This window comes from Carassius auratus, chromosome 40 (genome assembly GCF_003368295.1).
Source record: "Carassius auratus strain Wakin chromosome 40, ASM336829v1, whole genome shotgun sequence".
NCBI lineage: Eukaryota > Metazoa > Chordata > Actinopteri > Cypriniformes > Cyprinidae > Carassius > Carassius auratus.
Window position 1 is genome coordinate 16,000,200 of NC_039282.1, and position 20,238 is coordinate 16,020,437.

Sequence of the window (20,238 nt, forward strand, 5' to 3'; positions counted from 1 at the left end):
TATAAGAGTCTGTAAAGTGCCATTTTGGGTCCTTATTTGTATTATTAAAGCTTTTGAATGGGATGTATTTGGCTTTCAATCAATGTGTTTTTGTCCCAGCTTTGTTATATGATGATTTGTTCAATCTCTCAAATGGACAGGACTTTGCCGCAAATGGCCAATAATTGAAAAATGTATATTAAAGTTAACCCTTTTGCTGTGTTGACAAGCCTTTATCTAATTAGTTTTGTTCCCTTTTTTAAAAAAGTGCTTGCTAATCTCTCATTATGCTACATTATTTCCAAATCTTGGTTTCAATCTTTCAAAAACATTCAAAAACATTTTCTTTCAATTAGCACAGGTTTTGTATTTCTTTTTGGAACTGACTGCGATTAGGCTTTATTGATCTGAGCTTATGCGACTCAGGTTTTTTATTTTTTTTAAGCATTATTTGTGGATGTTCACCCAAAATCTGAGGCGCATAAGCTTAGATCAGTGAGGTCTACGATCAATCAGTTCCAAAAAGAAATACACAACCTGTGCTAATAGAAAGTTGATAAATCAAGTTGATAAAAATACTTAATTATATTTAGCCTATTATTATAATATAGCACAACAATACATTTATAAGCATTTTTTGTAGGCCAGTTATTTTTGACCAGAAACACTGGAAAAGAACAAAATTATCCAATTATTTGGAGGGATGTTGTTATTTCCTTTGTGTGCAAAGTCAGTAGTTTTAGTCCAATGCAATAAAATTAACTAACATTTTCCAGGTCAAACTGACCAAAAATCATGAGGGTTAAGAGAAAAACACAATTCTTTTAATTCAATTATTGATCATTTTATATGTACTTTAACTTTTTATTAGTAATTTTGTAGATTGTAAAAATAATAATAATAAAGTACACATTTTGCCATTGATAGGTTATATATGTGCTTCCCAGTTTTTGAAAAGCACCAGTTGCCACTGAAACCCAGTCTTTATTTTAAGTGTGTTTGTGTGTCTTCTGTGTGAGACTGTCTCATTCTTTTGGCTGCTTTCTTGCTGTCTTAAATCTGATGGCATAACGCAAAACTTCCAACACACTCCAGTATGCATGCAAATAATCATGCACATACACAGAAACACACAAACCTTCCAACACACTCCAGTATGCATGCAAATCATGACACACACACACAGAAACACACAAACCTTCCAAAGCCCGACTGAGCACTGCAGGCTTTTTAACACGCACTCTTCTCTGTCTTCTTGTTTTTGCAGTTCAGTCGTTCACCTTCACCCCTGCAGGTACTGTTCATTTGTCCCGTTTTTTCGAAACCCCCATCCCCTCTTCCTGCATTATCTTACTTTCCTTTACACAGTCAAATATGCCTTCCCATGATTCAAGTTTGCAGGTCTTCAGATGATGCCCACCTGACTTTATCAGCTCAATATGAGAAGTTTATCAATATCTGGCTGTAAGGGTCTCAAACACAAATTATGGACAGACGATGCATAATGTTATTATTATTATTAACAAATACAGTATAAGATTCAAAGTCAAACTAAAGTGCAAGTAGGGAACACTGATTTGTTGGCTCTGAATAAACACATTTTTACATCTTTATAAGTGCTAACAGAGTCAGGTGGGAGATCTGTGGGCTTCAGGGTCCTGCAGTTCTCCGTTAGTTTTCCTTTGTCATGTTTTCAGTGGTCATCACCTGTGCTGATCTTCTCATGTGGTTTTTCTTTCTCATCTTTATCCTCCTTTTATTCTCTTGTTTCATCTTAATTTCTGACTTTTTGTTTGTGCAGGTGTTCTCTACTTGAGTTCTCCACTCTTTGATTCATTCCTGTCTTTGTTATTAACCGCTTGAACAAACTTACATGTGGGAATCAATTTCTCCCTCCATGCGAGGTTGTCGGCATGTTTTCTGAAGGTTTTGTTCTGTTTTAAACAGTATAAAAATGATGGACACAGATCTGGGTTTAAAAAAAAAAAGATTTGTTCAGAATTGAATACCAGCTTACTTAATACTATTCAGTAGTATACACTCTAAACATTTTTTGTTTTGTTTTTAAATATCTTTTAAAAATATATTTTTTTAATGATTATGTATATGCTATTATAGTCTTTCTCAAATTTAAAATCATTTTGTTTTTATATTTTCAGTTTGCATTTTCATTTTTTGAATTATTTGTAATTTTATGTGCTTATATGCATCATTTTTATTCTCATTATTGTTTTTATATTTCTGTTTAGGTTTAATTTATATTATTTTGGGTTCATTAATGTTAATATGCCTGTACAGTACTTGTACCTGTATTAGTATGCATTTCAAATATTAGTAGTATGCTTAATTATCGTAATGTATGATTTAAATTAATAATACAAATAAAATACAAAGATAATAAAATTTATATTTAAATTTATAAATTTAAAATTTTTAGGATATATATATATATATATATATATATATATAAATTTATTAAACTGTAATTATTTGTCAACATTTGGCATCAATTTATAAACAACTAAGAGATGATTGATATTAAATGATTCAATGCATTGCATTGTGGAATATTGTTCTTCATGAAGCATGTATCATTGCACCTTTTAGTAAACACAGTATTCATACTATATACGGCATCAAATCGAAAAGTATATCATTCCGAACACAGCCATATTGTCACCAATCTCATGACTTTCTGTCCATCAGATATAATCTCATTCTGAAATATGGTCAGACTGCCATTGATTTTCCACTTTATGTTCACAGTAGCAGAGAATTGTTTGTAATTCAATGGTTGGTTTGTCCGCAGCTTATGTGATATATTGGAGATTCAAAGGCCTGCCAAAGGTTAACCAGTAATGACCTGATCCAGTCACACGGTCGGCCACAATCACTCTCTGAATTGATAGCACAAAAAAGCACAACGGAAAAGAAAATCACTCCGCTAGCCCAGGTTCCCTCCATGTCTCTCGGGGATTGTGTGCAGATTGAGGTGTGCTTTTATCTTGTAGGAGGGTTTCGCTCCAAACTTCATTACCGTTTAAATCAGTCCCCCTTGCTGCAAGCTGACACTGCTGCACTCCACTTTTCCCCAAGATAAGACCAGAACAGTCAGGTGTCCGAGTCTTATGGCCTCGATATCCCTCGACTTCATTTTAATGCACTCCAGTGGTCTCTCCTCACCACCGCTTCAGTGGGCTTCAAGGTTGCTCACTCCCAGGGGTCAACATCTTTCTTGGTTTCTTGCTCCCATGTGCCGAGCAGATAAGTGTGGCGTTCAGACACATTACCGGCATGCCAGACCCCATATGCGAGACTCTCACGAAGGCAGCGGTCCATGCTTGCGAGTGCAGCTTTTTGCACCACGTGAGAATCTTTCGTTTATTCTTGTCTCCTGGAGCCAAATTGTCTTTGTGTCATTATCATGCTTCATTGCAAACCATGCAAACATTTCAGGGTTTATAGAACAAATAAAGACAGACAATTCCGAAACGATTGCACAAAGGCATTTTTTTCTAAAGCAGTATGTTTAATCGAGACTGTTGGGTGTAAGAGGTAAAAAAGCGAATACACCTGTTCACACAAACACCCACTTTCCTCTTTAAACCTGTCATCGCCGCGAGGCTAAATCAAGATGTGCTTGCACTGGAAGGAAGGATTTGATTGAATTTTTATGCGGCCGATTTTGTCGTGCCGCAGTAAATGCTTATTAAAGAGGAATAATCAGTTTTCATATTGGAGAGAGTGCTTATCTGGAGCTCAGCCTAAAGCTGAGACCAGCGCCAGTCTGCGGGCCACATCAAAGTGCCAGCAATGTGTCCTACTGTAGATAGGCACTTAACAGACACACACACACACACACATAGCGCCACATAAAACGAGTCCCTTGGGGAGAGAAAATACCTTCAGTGTTTGTTCTCAATTTACTGAAATGCCAGATTCTGGAATTAGTGACAAATGCAAATAAAGCCAACAAACAGCAGGCCCAGGGGAGACGGACACGGTTAGTGTTCCTCAAATTTAATGTCTGGACTGTCTGTTTGACAGAAGAGGTGATGGATTGTTGACAGTGGAGAGAAAATGTCACTGATCTAATTCAGATTCTCTGCAGGGTGTGGACACGGACCAGGACTCACTCTGGATTAGTTCATGTGATAATTGATGAATAAGTTGGCATACTTGGACATTCTTAAAAGGAACATTTCTTTATTAATTTACTCACCTTCATGTCATTCCAAATCTGTATGCATTTGTTTTAATTCTGTGGAACAGAAAAGAAGGTGTTTAGAAAAATGCATTAGTGTTTTCTAAATGGACAAAGGCATTCTTCTAAATAGTTTTAATCGGTTCCAGCTGTTTAATTTAGAATCATGTTTAAAGAATCATGAATTATGAGCATGATGCATAAGTTATTGATTCTTCCATGATTTTCTTACAATGACTCAATCTCTGTCTCTCTCTTTGTTTTCTACCTTCTTTCTGACTCTAGTGACGTTCCAGCGTGTTGATGGAGGCTTGATGAGCAACGGGAGGTAAGATTCCTGTCATCCACTCTCTCGTTCTTCCTTGTTTTTCCTCGGCACGCCACAAAACAGCACTAGTTATTATCTATGTGCCAATCACCTGCCTTTAACATTCAAAGACCAGCCCCTCAATTCCAAACCTCATTCATATTCTGTCCATCATCGCCTGGAAGGTCATCAAAACCATTATCCTCTACAAGGCAGTCGTCTTCCAACCCGTACTCCACTTTTAAGGGTTCACGCCATTCCTGCACTGTTAGAACTACGTCTTAAGAGACACTGCAGACTATTTTAAGGTTATTCCTATAGGTTTTCGTGAGGGTTCTTACGACACACAACCATTTCTCATGGGTCAAGCGCTTGATTAACCTTCTAAAAGTCACAGTAGAGTCCATCAGTGCGGAACGATTCTTTGCATAACCATTAAAACATGGCCCTTTCAGATATAAATAAATAAGTCAACCAGATTCATTGTTGATACTCACCACTTTGTGGGTGTTCAATGACATCATGGTGATCTGTATCAGTGATGCAGACAATATTATACATATATCATTTGGTTATATACAAATCTAATATAGTGTATATACAATATAAAATCTAATATTTTATTTACAAATTATATATATATATATATATATATATATATATATATATATATATATATATATATATATATATATAGTAACTAAAAATATTTTTACATTTTAATGTAATATTATAATTATATGGACATGCACATTATAATATTATTAAATTATTATTATTGATATTATTAAATTATATTTAAGCTTCCTAGAAAAAGTATATATAAATTATGTATAATTTTAATATAAAGTAGATGTTAAGCAACTGAAATTAAATAAATTATATTAAAATAAATTATAAAATTTAAAGATAGATAGATAGATAGATAGATAGATAGATAGATAGATAGATAGATAGATAGATAGATAGATAGATACGCATGCACACAAATCTCCGCACATCTCCCTTCACGGACGGCTAGCCGCTCATAAATCTCACCCCCCAAAAAGAATTAGCGGGAACAGTTTAAGCAGAGAGGGGCTTTATTTTATCATTTGTCAGACACCCTCCCTTCATCCACGCTACAGACCCCCGCAGTGATAAATTTGCCTGTCACCTCAGCTGGGCGGCTGGAATATGAGCACGTGTAATAATGTACAAATAATTACCCCAGGGAGAGGCTAGACTTACCCTTCTGGAATCTTTCGGCGGGCCTCAGTTTTTTTTACGGGCCGTAAAGGAGAGCAAGTGTTCGTTTGAATGACACCAGTTACCTGCTGGTCCGTCTGGAGTGGAAGGTCTGTCTATTTTGTGTCCATGTGTCTTTTATTACACCTGACAGGCCAAATTCCGCACACCCAGACTTCTTCTCATTGTCTCTGTCGCTGTATCAATAGACCGAAGGTGTTTCAGATGCTGGAATTAAACCCCAGCAGGAAGTCAAGTTCTGCTGATTGATTTGAAGATTCTATTCCAGATCCCATGGGTCTCCTATCTAATCAAAGAGGACGTCCAATTGTAATATCTTTCTTTTTTTTCTTTTTTTTAGCTATATAACACCCAAGAGATCAGAGATAAGCACTTACCTCTGTAGATCTAAATAAAGACATATTGGAAATACTGAGGTCTGTGTATTAAATGCATTATAAAGTTATTTACAATGCCTTATTCTTCTCAATTTAAGCCTATATTATATTATATTATATTATATTATATTATATTATATTATATTATAACCTGTTTACAATAATTATAAGCTGTTTTGTTGCATTATGAATGCTTTAAGGATACATTTTACTGTATTTTCTATATAGTAAAAAGTACAGTCTAGAATGTCTTATTTCTTTTATAAAATAATTTTTTTTTGTCAAAAAGTTACTGATATTTTAATCCATTTTAACATATAATAATAGTAATAATAGTAATAAAAAGGAAGAATTTGTATATACATTATAATACATATATTATTATAACATTAATAATGATTAGCTGTAATGTAAATATTTTATAAATATGTCTTGTAAAATGTGCTATTTTTATATAAAAGTTATTAATGTAAAATGTTAATTTTATTGAATAATTCAGTCTTATATTGGAACATTATATGTTAGTAACAGAATACAACACAGTTGAGGGGTGTTTCACTTCTCAACTCTTACTCTATTGTATATATTGACCAGTCAACATCCAGGACTGTAATATTACGCATTATATATGCATGCTTCATAGGAAGTTTTACTGATTTTGGTAATGTGTGTTTAAGTGGGTTTATGCTGTGCATCAGAGAAGAGTTGATGTTCCTTCTGCAGTGGATCCCCGTCACTAAAGTTCCTGGAGAGATGATGGGAGAATGTGTTCATTTGTTACAGTCTTTGTTTATCGCATTAATGAGACGATAGCAAATGAAGCCGCATCTGTTTCTGCAGCTCCTCATTGGTTGATGCCAAATTGCTCGTACTAAACAATTAAGCTTAATCGATCCCAGAATAAATGATTCATGGAAGATGAATGGGTGGCATATTGGTTAGGCCTTGAACTGATGGAAACTGATAATGGCAGTTCGTTTTCTTACATGCTTTAATTCTCTTATACTTTTTTTCTTATTTCATTTTTTACTTTATCTTTTATCTACCACCTTATATGTTTTTTTCTTTTTTCAAATTCAGTACCGCCATTTCTCTTTTCTCTTTTTCTCCTTTCCTTCCCTTTCCTTATTTCAGTTTTTCTTTCTTTCTTTCTTTCTTTCTTGGCCCCTTCCTTCCATCCTGTATATAATTTATTTACTTTGAATATCTTATTGTTCATATTAAATAAAATAATATAATAATACTAAATTATCTGTAAAAGTTATAAACAATGTATACATACGCACACATACATATTTATACTATATTTAATATAAATATTATAATATAATAATTTACTATTATGTATTATTTTATTTAATGTAAATAATAAGCTATTCAAATTATATAAATTATATAAAAAAAAATATATATATATATATTTAAAATCATATAATATCAAAAAGTCATGTGTAACAGAACCCACTTCTTTCCTAGCTGCATTCTTTCTTCTGTCCTTTGTTTTCAAGGCACTTTCTTCCTTCCCTTGCTTTCTTTCAGATATATATGTTTATATGAACATGTGTGTGTATATTAGATTTTTGTTGTGCACAAAGTAAGCGCCAGCATCCTCCAGCCAGTGTAATTGTGAAAAGCAAATGCATGTTTCAGCATGCCTGAAGTGTAATTTAATGTGCATGCTTTAGGTTGTTTCTCTCTCTCTCTCTCCGGTGCTGTTTTTCTGCTGCTGTATTGGAGGGTGTGTGGGCCTGTAAAGCCCGGCTGATTTATGAAGTAAGATTGGGATTAATATTGCTCCATCGGCTTGTTTACGACGATCCTCACAGACTCGCTGCGAGGTTGTATTTCACATTTTGCTCGCATGTCTAGGAGCGTGGCAGGGAAAAAGGAAGCCAAATCAAATCTCTTTGGTCTCAAGGCCACAGAGCGCTCTCTCTTTCTGAGGAGAGGGATTCAGGGCTGGGATGAGGCCCCTGGCCCCGCTCCTGGTGATTTAAAGACAGAAATATGCCCGCTAAAATGATATTTCTCAGTCTAATCATCTCGCACGGGAGAAGATGAATGCAAGGACAGAGCCGCCCGCCGTTAGCACAGTCAACATCATCATCACCCACACTTACAGATGATCCAGTGAGGACTGGCTGGAACACTGCATGTGTGTGTGGTTGTTCACCTGAGAAATCAGTCAAACTCATGAAAACAGTCCCATTTTTCTCTGCTGAGCTCAACTTACCAGCTCTTCAGTTTGAAAAAATTTTTTATTCATACAGAATACATTTACTGTGTAGGCTATTTCAAAATTTTTGGCTACACTTTATTTTACATTAACTAGTAAGTACTTAGAGTGCTTACCCAAGAAAGTATTGGGTAGTATAAAGTACAGTAACTACATGGTCAAATATATATATATATATATTTTTTTTTATTGTGAAATATAAGGCATAATATATGATATGATTAGTTATATTCCCTGCCCACATAAAATGTCAGATTTGGATATTCAGAAGAAATGTTGTTTCAGAGTAAGCCCATTCCTGCCTTGGAGGGAAAGATTTTAAAATATATATTTTTAGAATTGTTATTATATTTTATATATAAAATATATATATATTAAAAATAAGAAATCAAACATTAAGTCACAGTTATGAGACAAAGTCATTTTTTTTTTAGCAACAGAAATTCAGAAATTACGATTTCTTTAAAATAGTAAATAATTAATTATTATTTATATATATATATATATATATATATATATATATATATATATATATATATATATATATATATATATATATATATAATTCTGTATAAAAAATGTAAAAAAAAATGCAGACATACAGAAAATCACAATTATAAGAAAAAAAAAATTGGGAACAGAGTAATTAAACGTATTTAATGAAACATGAAAGAAAGCCATTTTTCCTTTAAAGTAACACAACAATGGGAAAAATCATTTAAAATAATAAATATAAATATTATTATTTTATATTTAATTTCTCAATTATTATTTTTTTTTTCAATAATTAGGAGAAAATGCAGTCGTACATAGTCACTATTATGAGAAATAAAGTCTCAGTAACTTCATTTTTCTTACTTCGAGGCAGAAACAGGCTTCCATAATATATTTTTGATAAAACATGAAAAAAAAAAAAGATCTTTTTAAATAACATGCACATTTATTTCAAAGATAGGAACATTTCTTTTAAATAAATTGCTATTGAGAAAAAAAAACATTTGAAAAAGAAAAGTAACTCCTAAAGATCACCTGAGGGCCAAACAAAACAAAAACAGCAAGTAGAGAGGACCTGACTGTATTTCGGTGGAGGTGAGGAGGGTGCAGGATTGTTTTTCAGACAGAAAAAAGCAGATGCGGAAGGGGGAAGGTGTGCGTAGTTCTCCACGTATTACCTGAAAAGAAGTCGATGTGTCTGAGGAGGAGCCATCAATTTGAATGACTCGTGCCCCCGAGGGCCTGTTTTGGCATTCAGCTGCCACATCAGGGGGTGCTTAGTCTGTCAGGACCCCCGCCTCCCCAGCCCGAGACCCTCCATTCGGGCTCTGCTGGTTCTTATTAAAACCTGTGGCTTAGCGAGCGATGGGTTGCTACACTGCCATTACTGTTACATTGCCCTCGGCTTCAAAAAACCACACACTGTTCCCCGAGCCTGGGGGAGACGTCAGGGTACATCTACTCGCACTGAGAGGAGACGAGAGAAATCGAGAAAGAAAAGAGACAAAGACGACTGGGGTGTGTCGATGCACATCTTTGGAGGACTCTTTGTGTCACAGACTGTGTACCAGACAAACAAGATATCACAACATTCAACATAGCAGCTGGCAGAGAAGCCTGGACTTTTTAAAGAAATATATGTTTAAATATATATGTGGCAAGTTTTGTACACTTATTTTGTTGTTTTTATTATTTTTATTTATATATATATATGGCTGGTTAAACAGAAATAGCACTGTTGAATGTTTACTTGCCAAAATGGATCTTTGACTTTGTTTGTTTGTCATTTTGATTATTTATGTGTAATAATAATTATTATTATAATTATTAATATTATACTAAAATGATTGAATTATGATTAAAATCTAATAAAAAGTAATAGTATTTAATATAAATATTATTGTTGTTTTATTTATTTGTATAACAATAATAATGTAGAATTATTATTATATTTTAATCATATTTTATTATGTATTATTTCATTATTGATTAAGGAGAAAATTACCGAATTTGAATCACAGTATGTTTCAGAAATACGTTTCAATCAACATTCACTATTTTATTAATTTATGCACTTATTAATTCGTTTACTTTTTGTTTTCTTTGTAAATATATAATAATAATTATTATTATTATTCAATAATATGTGGCCTCCCTTGTTTTTTAAAATGTCTTTTGGTTTGTGCTCATGTCTTTGTGTTCTTTCAAAATCGTCTGTTTGTGGCGGCATTGCTCCATCTCCTCGACCATGACCACAAATTGCTCGTCTAACAATGATGAAAGGCCAAATACAGAGCTGAAGGAGTCCTTGAGCGCTTCATTCATCCACCTCTCCATTCGTTCTCCATTCCTCTATTGTTATATTCCCAGTCTTCCTCAACCAATGGCTCTTTATTTCCATCTGCGCTCATTTTGAATCAAAAAAAAAAAAACTGCCATTTTTATACAGGGAGTGTGGCTTTAGCAGCACAAATGAAGGGATGGGGTAACAGCACAAGCTCACCTCTGCATCTGTTGCCCATGGTAACAAGCATCAGCGAGGTGATTGCACAGTAAAGTGGTGGTAATGGCTACAGCACTCACCCGTGACAGCTTAAAGTCTTAATGATGCCTTTATGCCACACACACCCTTGGGAAGACACCCAACACCTGTTAAATGAAACTCCTATGTGTGGGCTTGTACACACGCGTGGTTGTCAGATGTGGAGGAGTGAGCTGTATAACATCAGAGTTCAGTGAGCTAAAGATGGTGTATTATAGTGAGGGTGATCTGTTAATTTAGGGTGTTTGTGTCAACATGTACAGAAGGGTGGTCACTTTTTCTTATGCAAATATAATGAACAATTCTGTCTTTTATTTTTATCCTAAAGCTTTCTGAAAATTTCCCGATTTAAATGTGTATATATATATACTGAGTTAGCCCTGCTATACTACTTGGGTTTTATCAAATAAGAATAGATGTCACATTGAAAATAAGCATTTGCTGTTGAAAAGAGATGCCGTAAGAATCTCATACACAGTGTATTTATTTGGACTCCCTGCAGATTCACGTGTCAATTATTTATTGTTTTCAATCCTTTTTTGGAAAATCTTAGATTGAAACAGAAAGACAGACAAAGACCAGACTCATTACATAAAAGCTTCATATTTGCATTAGATTTAAATGTAATGTCTTGAAATTTATAGTCAAAATTTCATTTTTTTTCTCATGTTTTTATTATTTTGCTATACTTTACTGTGCCTGTACAAATTTTTCTAATTATTTTTTTTTATATACAAATATTTATAAAATCACATTTGTGCACCTCTGCAAAATTTTGGAAATACTTTGGATTAATTAATATTATTATTATTATTGTTGTTGTTGTTGTTGTTGTTGTTTTACATACATTATATAAATTGAAATAATAATTTCACACTGACTCAGACACCAACATTTAATAATTCCATATTATTAGAGCATTAAGTATATTAATAATAATAATAATATTAATTAGTATTAGTGTTATTATTAGATTTTACCTTCAGTCATATTATAAAAAAATAAATAAATGAAAGAACAGCCAGGAAAAGTCATTCGAGTTGTAATTTCTTATTTTTTTATTTTAATTATTTTTTTTTTCTGTACTGAATATACATACAAACATTTCATGTGCTGCTGTTCCATATTCTGTTCCATGAATTATTCTTTTCAGTCAAACCGCTTCACAATTATTAATCCGTCTGTCTCAGTCAAATACATATCCAATAATCACAAATGAGTTGGAAAGTTATGGAAATTCATTGCTCAAACTGTGGAAACTTAGAATATAGAGAATCCAGTCTGAAATGCCTGTTTTGTCTTCCTGCAGTCGTCCTGGTCTGCTGAATGCCAGTGATTCGGGCTACCCATGGCTCGCCGACTCCTGGCCGGCCACCAGTGTTAACGGTGGTTCTGGAGGACCCAATGACCTCAGCAACTTCGGCCGTGGAGGTAAATCAACTCTGGGCTAGGAACTTGGTTGTAGTCAAGTGATAAAAGCAAGTTCTCTCCATCGGTTGAAAGAAAATGTCCTCTTTCCATTTTGTGTTTCTGGGCAATGATTCATTCAGGATGTCTTAGTGTTGTCCATAAGATGAACACCTGTATGCATATTGGATCGGCTGTTTTTGGACACACACATTTATTTCTCATGCACTGTGACAGTCTTATATCGCCACCCGCATCCTGCTGTCATGCTGAAACTAATGGCTGTGGTTCTGACCCAGTGTCAGACAGAGGAAGGGCCGATAGCGGAGGAGAGGGGGTGGTGGAGCAGTGAGTCGTGAAGGACAGCCGCAGCTTGAGTGGTGCAGATGCAGCTGCTCTATATCATTTTCTCTTCAGTACACACACATATATATACACACATGTAGAGTTACAGCGTCATTTCCTCCTTCACAAGTGCAAAGGAAAATGCTAATTAAATATAATAGCAGTGAGTCAGTGGGAAAGAATGAAAAGAAACTAAAGGCCTATTCACACCAAAATTATTGCATATTCAAAAAAAAAAAAGTAGTAGTATAAGTAGTATACAAAAAATAGTAGTTTTTTGTTGTTATTTATTTATTATTATAATGCTCAGATAATTATGGGTGACATTATGACATTTTGGTATATGAGGTGGTATGAAATAATAGCAATAATTATTATTATAAATAATATAATAATTATTAAACATTTAAATAAATAATAATTATTATTATAAATGATGATTTATTATTCTTAAGTATTTGTGTAGTCATATAATTTTATAATTTCTATAATAATTGTTGTTGTTATTTCAGTCCGATACCTAAATGTCAGGATTCCATAATTTAGTATTATTTATGTGTGTGAATGTGTTTGTTTGTGTTTTTTGAGTATTCATTGGACTAGAATGTGATTGTCTGAAAATAAATAATAAATGCATTTTGGAATAAAATAAAATATTTCAGACTTGATAAAAAAAAAATCTAAATTTTGTTTTGATATCTTGCAAAACTGTCATCACTTCTGCACTTCTTCCCAAACTTCTTCTCTAACACCATATTAACCTCAGAATCTTGTCGTCTTCACTTCTTTCCATCTTCTTTTTCCACACAGACGTGATGCCCAGTGCCCAGGCGGATAAGACGGGCACCATGCTTTCAGATGGAGCCATTTACAGCAGCATTGACTTCACAACCAAAGGTGGGTTTGGCAGTCCAAGCCCCGCCTCCCAGGCCACGCCCTACGCCACCACCCAGATCCTCCACTCCAACAGCATTCACGAGCTGGCCGTCGATCTGCCCGAGGCCCAGTGGAAGACCGCCCTACAGGCCAAGCAGGAGATGGCCAGCCTGGGCTACTCACTGCCAGACAAGAACTCCTGCAACAACAGTGAGTCGGGCTGAAGGGCCACGGGTCTGTGTGTGTGTGTGTGTGTGTGTGTGTGCGTGCGGGAGTTTTTGGCATTCAGAATCTTTTGAAACAAAGCCAGTTGCTCTATTTCTGGGTACTGCCTGAGGTTATATCAGTGTTAATTTGACCATAGTTGTATTAATGTTGCATTTTTCTGACATTCGGGAACAATAAGAATTAGTATCATTGGCCCATAACAAAATCAATGAACCTTGAATTTGCTTCCGACCAAACGCATTTATTATTTAAATTGTCTTTGGGCTAAAAGAATGTAGCATCATTAGCCAAGATTTATTCTATTTTGAAAAGCTTTTAGACAAATGGACTCTTCTTTTTTTTTTTAAAGCAAAAAAGTGCTACTATCCATTTTAATGAACTTATTCTCCACAGTTGAACAGAATGAAAAATTGAGATGTACCTTAACTCAATTAAAAACCATTTCCGCTTTCATTTGGACTTGAATAAACCTCTTACTGTGAAATTACTGTATAGCACATATAAATGTTTCCATGAACTGGTTAACCTGCCATCCAATAGAATTAATTCCAGTAAAATGATCACTAATGTATGTCGTTAACCTCTGAATTAGACACTTTCCAAAGGAACTAGACTAATTGAGAGATTTTAAAGCAATTAAGGATCTGTTCCAGATTCTAGTGAGCTACCATGTTGTCTGCTACCTATCTAGGCAGCATCCTAACCAAAATAAATAAATAAATGCAGAAAGAAAGAAAGAAATCATCGTAACGAAATGATTTAGAACAATTTACCAAGGCAGCAACTTGTATATTTTCTATTCTATTATATATATATATATATATATATATATATATATATATATATATATATATATATATATATATATATATATATATATATATATATATATATATATATATATAAACTCACCAGTGTAGATTATTGAACGGCCGATGCTAATAATGCCTTCACTCACTTGATTGAGAACAAATCGAAAAGTATTAAAAGTAATTGTTAGATTAGAAAGAATAGTGAGTTTAAATAAGAGTTGTGTGTGAGATCAACGCTTTGCTTGTTGCTCTAACTGCACGCCCTTGCATGCGCTTCTGCCATCTTGCCCTCCACCTGATGCCACTTTTTTGCCCTTCGCCTCCACTAGCACTCCTTTTCATTCCTGACTACCGATTGGCTGACGGATTGTCTAATAGAATGCCGCACAACCAATCACAGGATTTCAGCACCACCAGCTCCCACAACAGCTCAGATCGGAGCAACAGTCTGTCAGGTTGGTATTTCACTGGTCCAGGGGTCAGCAGCCCACCCGCATCTTTCCTTCAGTCTACCCCTTCCCACTTTCACCTCCACTAACCGTGGTGCACACGCCGTGCCTCCTGCTCTATATTGTCAGTAGTACGGGTTTGTTTAATAACTGTGTTCCTCATAGGTGTTGTGTCAGCTGGATCTGCAGCCTTTGGGTGACGGCCTGGATAAAAAAATCCAGTTTTTCTAAAAAAAAGCCAGTTTATATAAAACAAGAGGGTTTCTAGTAGTAAGATAGATGGTAGACGATTCAGGGCATTGAGCTTTCCATAATGATGTTTTGATTCCAAAAATTCATTCTTTAACCCTCTGATGCTGCTCGCATGGCAAATTTTATGGTTCTAAATTATATTTATGGAATATTTATGATACATTAACTACTTTTTAACCACGTTTTAAGCATAGAACTCAAAATAAAATGTCCAACTTAAACTGACATCAATCTTAATTGTAAGGGTTAGGGTTCATTTTGATCTCTTTAAAGAAGACACTTGACAGAATATTGCTGTAAGTGGAAAAAAAAAAAGTAAAAACTACATTTTATATGAAATATATGATTTCCAAAACATCAAAGCCATAAATCTAAACAAGTTGTGTTCCAAATTTGAGGTTGATATTTCAAAAAATTTGTTTTCATTTTGTTTGGCCGCAGTACCAAATGATTCCATTAGATTAAATTTGCTTTCCAAACAGAATCAGAGCTTTATTTGCAAGGTGTCCGCAAACTAATTTTTTTCTTTTCTTTTTTTTTTAGTGCTCCTTAAAATAAAATAAAAATCCAATGCTGGCATTTTTCACCATGAACAGTAAAAGTGTTATTTATTTTATTTTATTTTTTCACATAGCAATGCCAAAACCTTTACCAAAATGTTTACTATTCCAATGAAGGTAAAAAAAAAAAAAAAAAAAAAAAAAAAAAAACTAAAGTACATTTATCCAATCAAAAATTGGCAATCCAATCAAATGGCTACATTTGACCTGTTGCACACGCTATAATTTTATCTTTTGACATTGCCATTAACCTTGTGTTAACAAAGCCAGTATGTTTAAAATTAAAGAATAGGTTTGTTTTTTCATTAGTTACTGTTTAAAAGTAAAAGAAAACACTGCGAAATGCGCACATGCACTCGAGCAGGTTGATTTGAGCCGAATCCTCCCTTTAATGGTTACAAGCTACAATAAAATTAATGTACTAAAAATTACAATGTCATTTATAGAACACAGAGATTGCCCCCATCCTCTTGTCTTGTTGTCCATGTGGCTCTCTTTCTCTTTCTCCTCTCTAATCAAGTTTCATGCCAGTGCTTTAACTGTGCAGTAATCCAACGCAGCCTCAGACATTAGATGGGAAGCTCTCCAAGCATCTGGCTCAAGTGTTTCATGGGCTACAATTAGGACTCCAAGGGTAGATTTAGGTCAAACATCTCAACCTCTTCAACCAGAGATGGTTTAGATTTAGAAGATAGAGATCAGTTCAGTCAATCTGATCTTGTTTAACCTTTGTACAGCATTTTAAGGGCTGGAATGATAAGAGATATTGCATGTGTGCTCTATATGTAGCAAGCTCATTAACATGAAAACTGTTGTCAAATTATACACATTTTGGAAATATACACTACCCTTTTAAATGTTAAAATACATTCAAACAAGTAATTATGTAAAATATTACAATTGTATTTATATATGTAGAAAGAGAGGCTTAAATTTAATTATATATAGAGGAAACATTTCTTATTATCATTGCTGAAAACAGTTGTATTTCTTTTTTTACTTTCTTTTCAAAGATAGTTTAGCATGTAGGTAGAAAAAAAATAACTTACTGTATTGTAAATAAATGACAGCGATTACATTTGAAGTATGCATTGTTGAAGACAAAATATGTATTTTAAATTTAATGTATTAAAAGGTATTATAATTTGATTGTTTCCAAGCTATATGGACTTTGTGTTTACTACTAGTCACTTTGGTCTACTGTTCCAAATAATTCTGAAATAATTGTACTTTTAGGATTGATCCCATGCAGTGAATCTTTTCCACTCAAAAACTATGAATATGTTCAGTGCTTGAGATAATTTTTTGACAAATTGGGATTTTGCTTTATATCTGAGATCATGTCACTTTAATTTAAAGGTCTTTAAAGAGAATGAAAACATTAAATGTATTTCACCCATTTGTTTGCTGTTTTACACACGTGTTTTGAGCCGAAATTCACAACCTTGCTTTGAACAGTGAAAAAACCTAATCAGAAACACACGCATTCCCTGTAATACAAAAGCCCATAAAGTATTTGTACTGCCCCATTAAAAGATAATTATTTTCAAATACTGTTATTACTACTTTTTCCCACTGTAACATGCAATTAGATCATAATTCATTGCACAAGACAGAACAGGTCAGAGTTGAGCAAGTTCTCATTGATGTGTTAACCGAGTGAAACTTTATAAGTTATGAAACAGCCAAGTTCCTTTGCCTCTTTGCTGGCCTGCTTTGGCCCTTATTCAGTAAGCGAGCTCATGTTTGTCAGTCGAGTCTCTGCCGTCCCACAGCACCCTTCCTCTCTGTTTTCCTCACATTTCTTACGTTGGTAATTTCAGGAGCTGCCCCGACTCCTCAGCAGAGACTCGTTTACGTTATTGATGCCCTCTACTCAACAAACAGAGGGAGAAAGAAAGGAGGAAAGAGAGAGAGGGAGTGATTGAGTGATCATGCCATCTCTCCATTTATTGGCTGATGCCTTGCGTCACCCAGAGGAACGATTAGGAAACCCAATTACTTCTCCCCACTCCAGCCACTTCTGCCTCTAGCCTGTTGTTACGTTTTTATTACTACTATGCTTTATTCATCTTCGTTTGACACTTCCATCCCTCTGCAAGACTTCTAATGCCTCCTGCTCTCCCTCAGTACAATAGCGCACCGTCAGCGAGAAGTTCCGGTGATGAGAACGCTCTCTAATAGGCTGGCTGCCGAGAGAATCATAAACGTCAGCCATCGTATGACAAATCTGTCTTAAACTGTGCATAGCGGCAGTACTCATCCTCTTATGCTCACTCTTTCACACTTGTTATTGCTTTTCTTAAAGGAACAGTGCAACTTAAAATTTATATTTGGAAAACATTCACTTTCTCGCTCTCTCCCTGATATATTTACTTACAAATATAAGTAACAATGACAACACTGATTGAGACGGCGTTTAATAAACTGAACTCGAGCCAAATCAGTCTGTTTTGTAAGCGATTCATTTAGACGTTTTTTTTTTTTTTTTTACTTAATCAACCATTGATCAATTTATCGAACCTGTTCACATATGCTGAACTGAACTGGGTTTTGTGAACCGAAAACATTAGTTGTTTGAAAAGATTCAAAAGGAAACATTATTTTTGCCAGTAAAATACTTAAATTTGGAATTGTTTTTAACACAAACTAATCGTAAATCAATTTTCATATTTTTGTTTAATTCAGTTCTTTGACCAGCACAAGTCTTCAGATTTATTTATCTGGTTTTCACAAAAGATTTCGAAACATCATTTTTATTTTTGAGTGGAATATTCCTTTAAGATCCAAGGAAGATAGTCTATTCATAGACCTTGAATGTGATTGAACATGGCTTTTATAAGGAGTTTTTTTTTATTTTTATGTATAGCCCCATCAGAGTCCTGGCATCATATTAGATATCATGAGGTTTGAAGCCACAGGGTTGCCTGAATCTGAACATTTTGAGGCGGCAGGGATGATTATAGGCCATTGGCAGACAGAGGCAGATTATGACAGATAGTATCCCATACAGCACAAGTGCTGCCAGTGAAGGTTTCCCCCCCATTTGCATTTGGCCGTGTGTCTGACTCCATCAACCTCAGCTATTTTATGCCTGGCTTGAAACACGGAAGGATCTGGCAACAGGCGGCAATGCACTGGTCATGTTGAGTTTGCCAGCAGTGGCATTAATAATTTACAGTAATGAATCCTGCCGCCTCTGCATACAGTCTGTGGAGGACACACATCACTTCCTCGTCCCAAATGTCTTCATCTGGCATTGATTTAGATGGTTTTGTTAATTATATTGTGACAGAAGGGTGATTAATTACTATCCTTCGTACTAGTTCTTGGGCAAGTGTATAATTTGCCAAACCCTTTGTCCAGGGACATTGTGGATGCATAATATTCAGTTCAGTTCATTTTCTTTTCTTTATCTTTGACACATTCTGTTACTTTCCCAATACTTTTTCTTAGAGTAAAGAAAATTAAGTGCATATTAATATAAAAGAGTTGTAAACAAATATATTCCAGCAAGTTGCATGAATAGCAGTTGTAGTAAAAAGGAGGTTAAAGGTTTTTTTCAGTAATTTGTTTGAGTCTTCCATCTTTCAGCCATTGACAAGCTGCAAACTCTTCCTTTCAACACGCAGCCTTGAGATTGCTTTTATGGCCATGTTGGCTTGGGAACATTTTGAAAGCAGTTGTGTACAGAGGAGTTGTGCATTCTAACATACAAGCGTTTGTGTTTGACAGTGGCATTGCAAGACCCTTCACTTAGCATGGAGAATTTCAAACACATGTCATGTGGGGAATAAATGGATTTTATTTTTAAGATGAAAACATGGAAATTGTCTCATCATGTGACACCATTCTGCATGCAAGCTCAAACAAGTATCCACAACTTTTGCTATTGTAGGTGGGAAAGGCGGAAAGAAGAAGAAGACCAAAGCAAACGCCAAGCCCACCAAGATGAATGGCTCCAACTGGGCTAATGTTCCACTCCCTCCCCCTCCTGTCCACCCTCTTCCAGGCACAGAGATGGACCACTATGCCTCAGAGCACCAAGATGGAGTAGGGTAGGGTTCCAAGTTGCTCATTCAACTCTACTCAGTAAAAGTAATAGTGACAGTCTATACTGCAAATTCACATCTATAATATCTAGAGATTATGATCCATGTAATTAAGCATTGGATTTTTCATATCAAGTGATAAAAATGCTGGTTTAAAATAAAACCGGCCATGATGTTTGTAAGAAATTGTTCAAAGATTAGCTAATGTATAATCAATATATCTGCTATTGATATTCATTTATTCCTTAGTGAGTTAATCAGACACTAGCACTAAATGATTTATTTGTTGTCCATTATAAATAGAGAAGATGTAATATTAAAACCCTGCAAGACAAACTGCTCATGCTCAGCAACTTTTAATATACTTTCG

General features: G+C 34.7%; 1 protein-coding gene across 2 annotated transcripts in view; it reads left to right on the forward strand.

Annotated features, from left to right (window-relative positions):
- The window catches only part of LOC113058713 (roundabout homolog 2-like), a 59,689-nt gene that overhangs the window by 27,254 nt on the left and 12,197 nt on the right, over window positions 1-20,238 (forward strand). Inside the window, exons 17-22 of one of the 2 annotated variants that reach the window (XM_026226868.1) lie at window positions 1,247-1,273; window positions 4,469-4,511; window positions 12,197-12,318; window positions 13,450-13,725; window positions 14,885-15,010; window positions 19,715-19,874. In XM_026226868.1, coding sequence (XP_026082653.1) covers window positions 1,247-1,273; window positions 4,469-4,511; window positions 12,197-12,318; window positions 13,450-13,725; window positions 14,885-15,010; window positions 19,715-19,874 — 754 coding nt within the window. The remainder of the gene's footprint in view (window positions 1-1,246; window positions 1,274-4,468; window positions 4,512-12,196; window positions 12,319-13,449; window positions 13,726-14,884; window positions 15,011-19,714; window positions 19,875-20,238) is intronic. The other variant, XM_026226867.1, reaches the window with a different exon arrangement.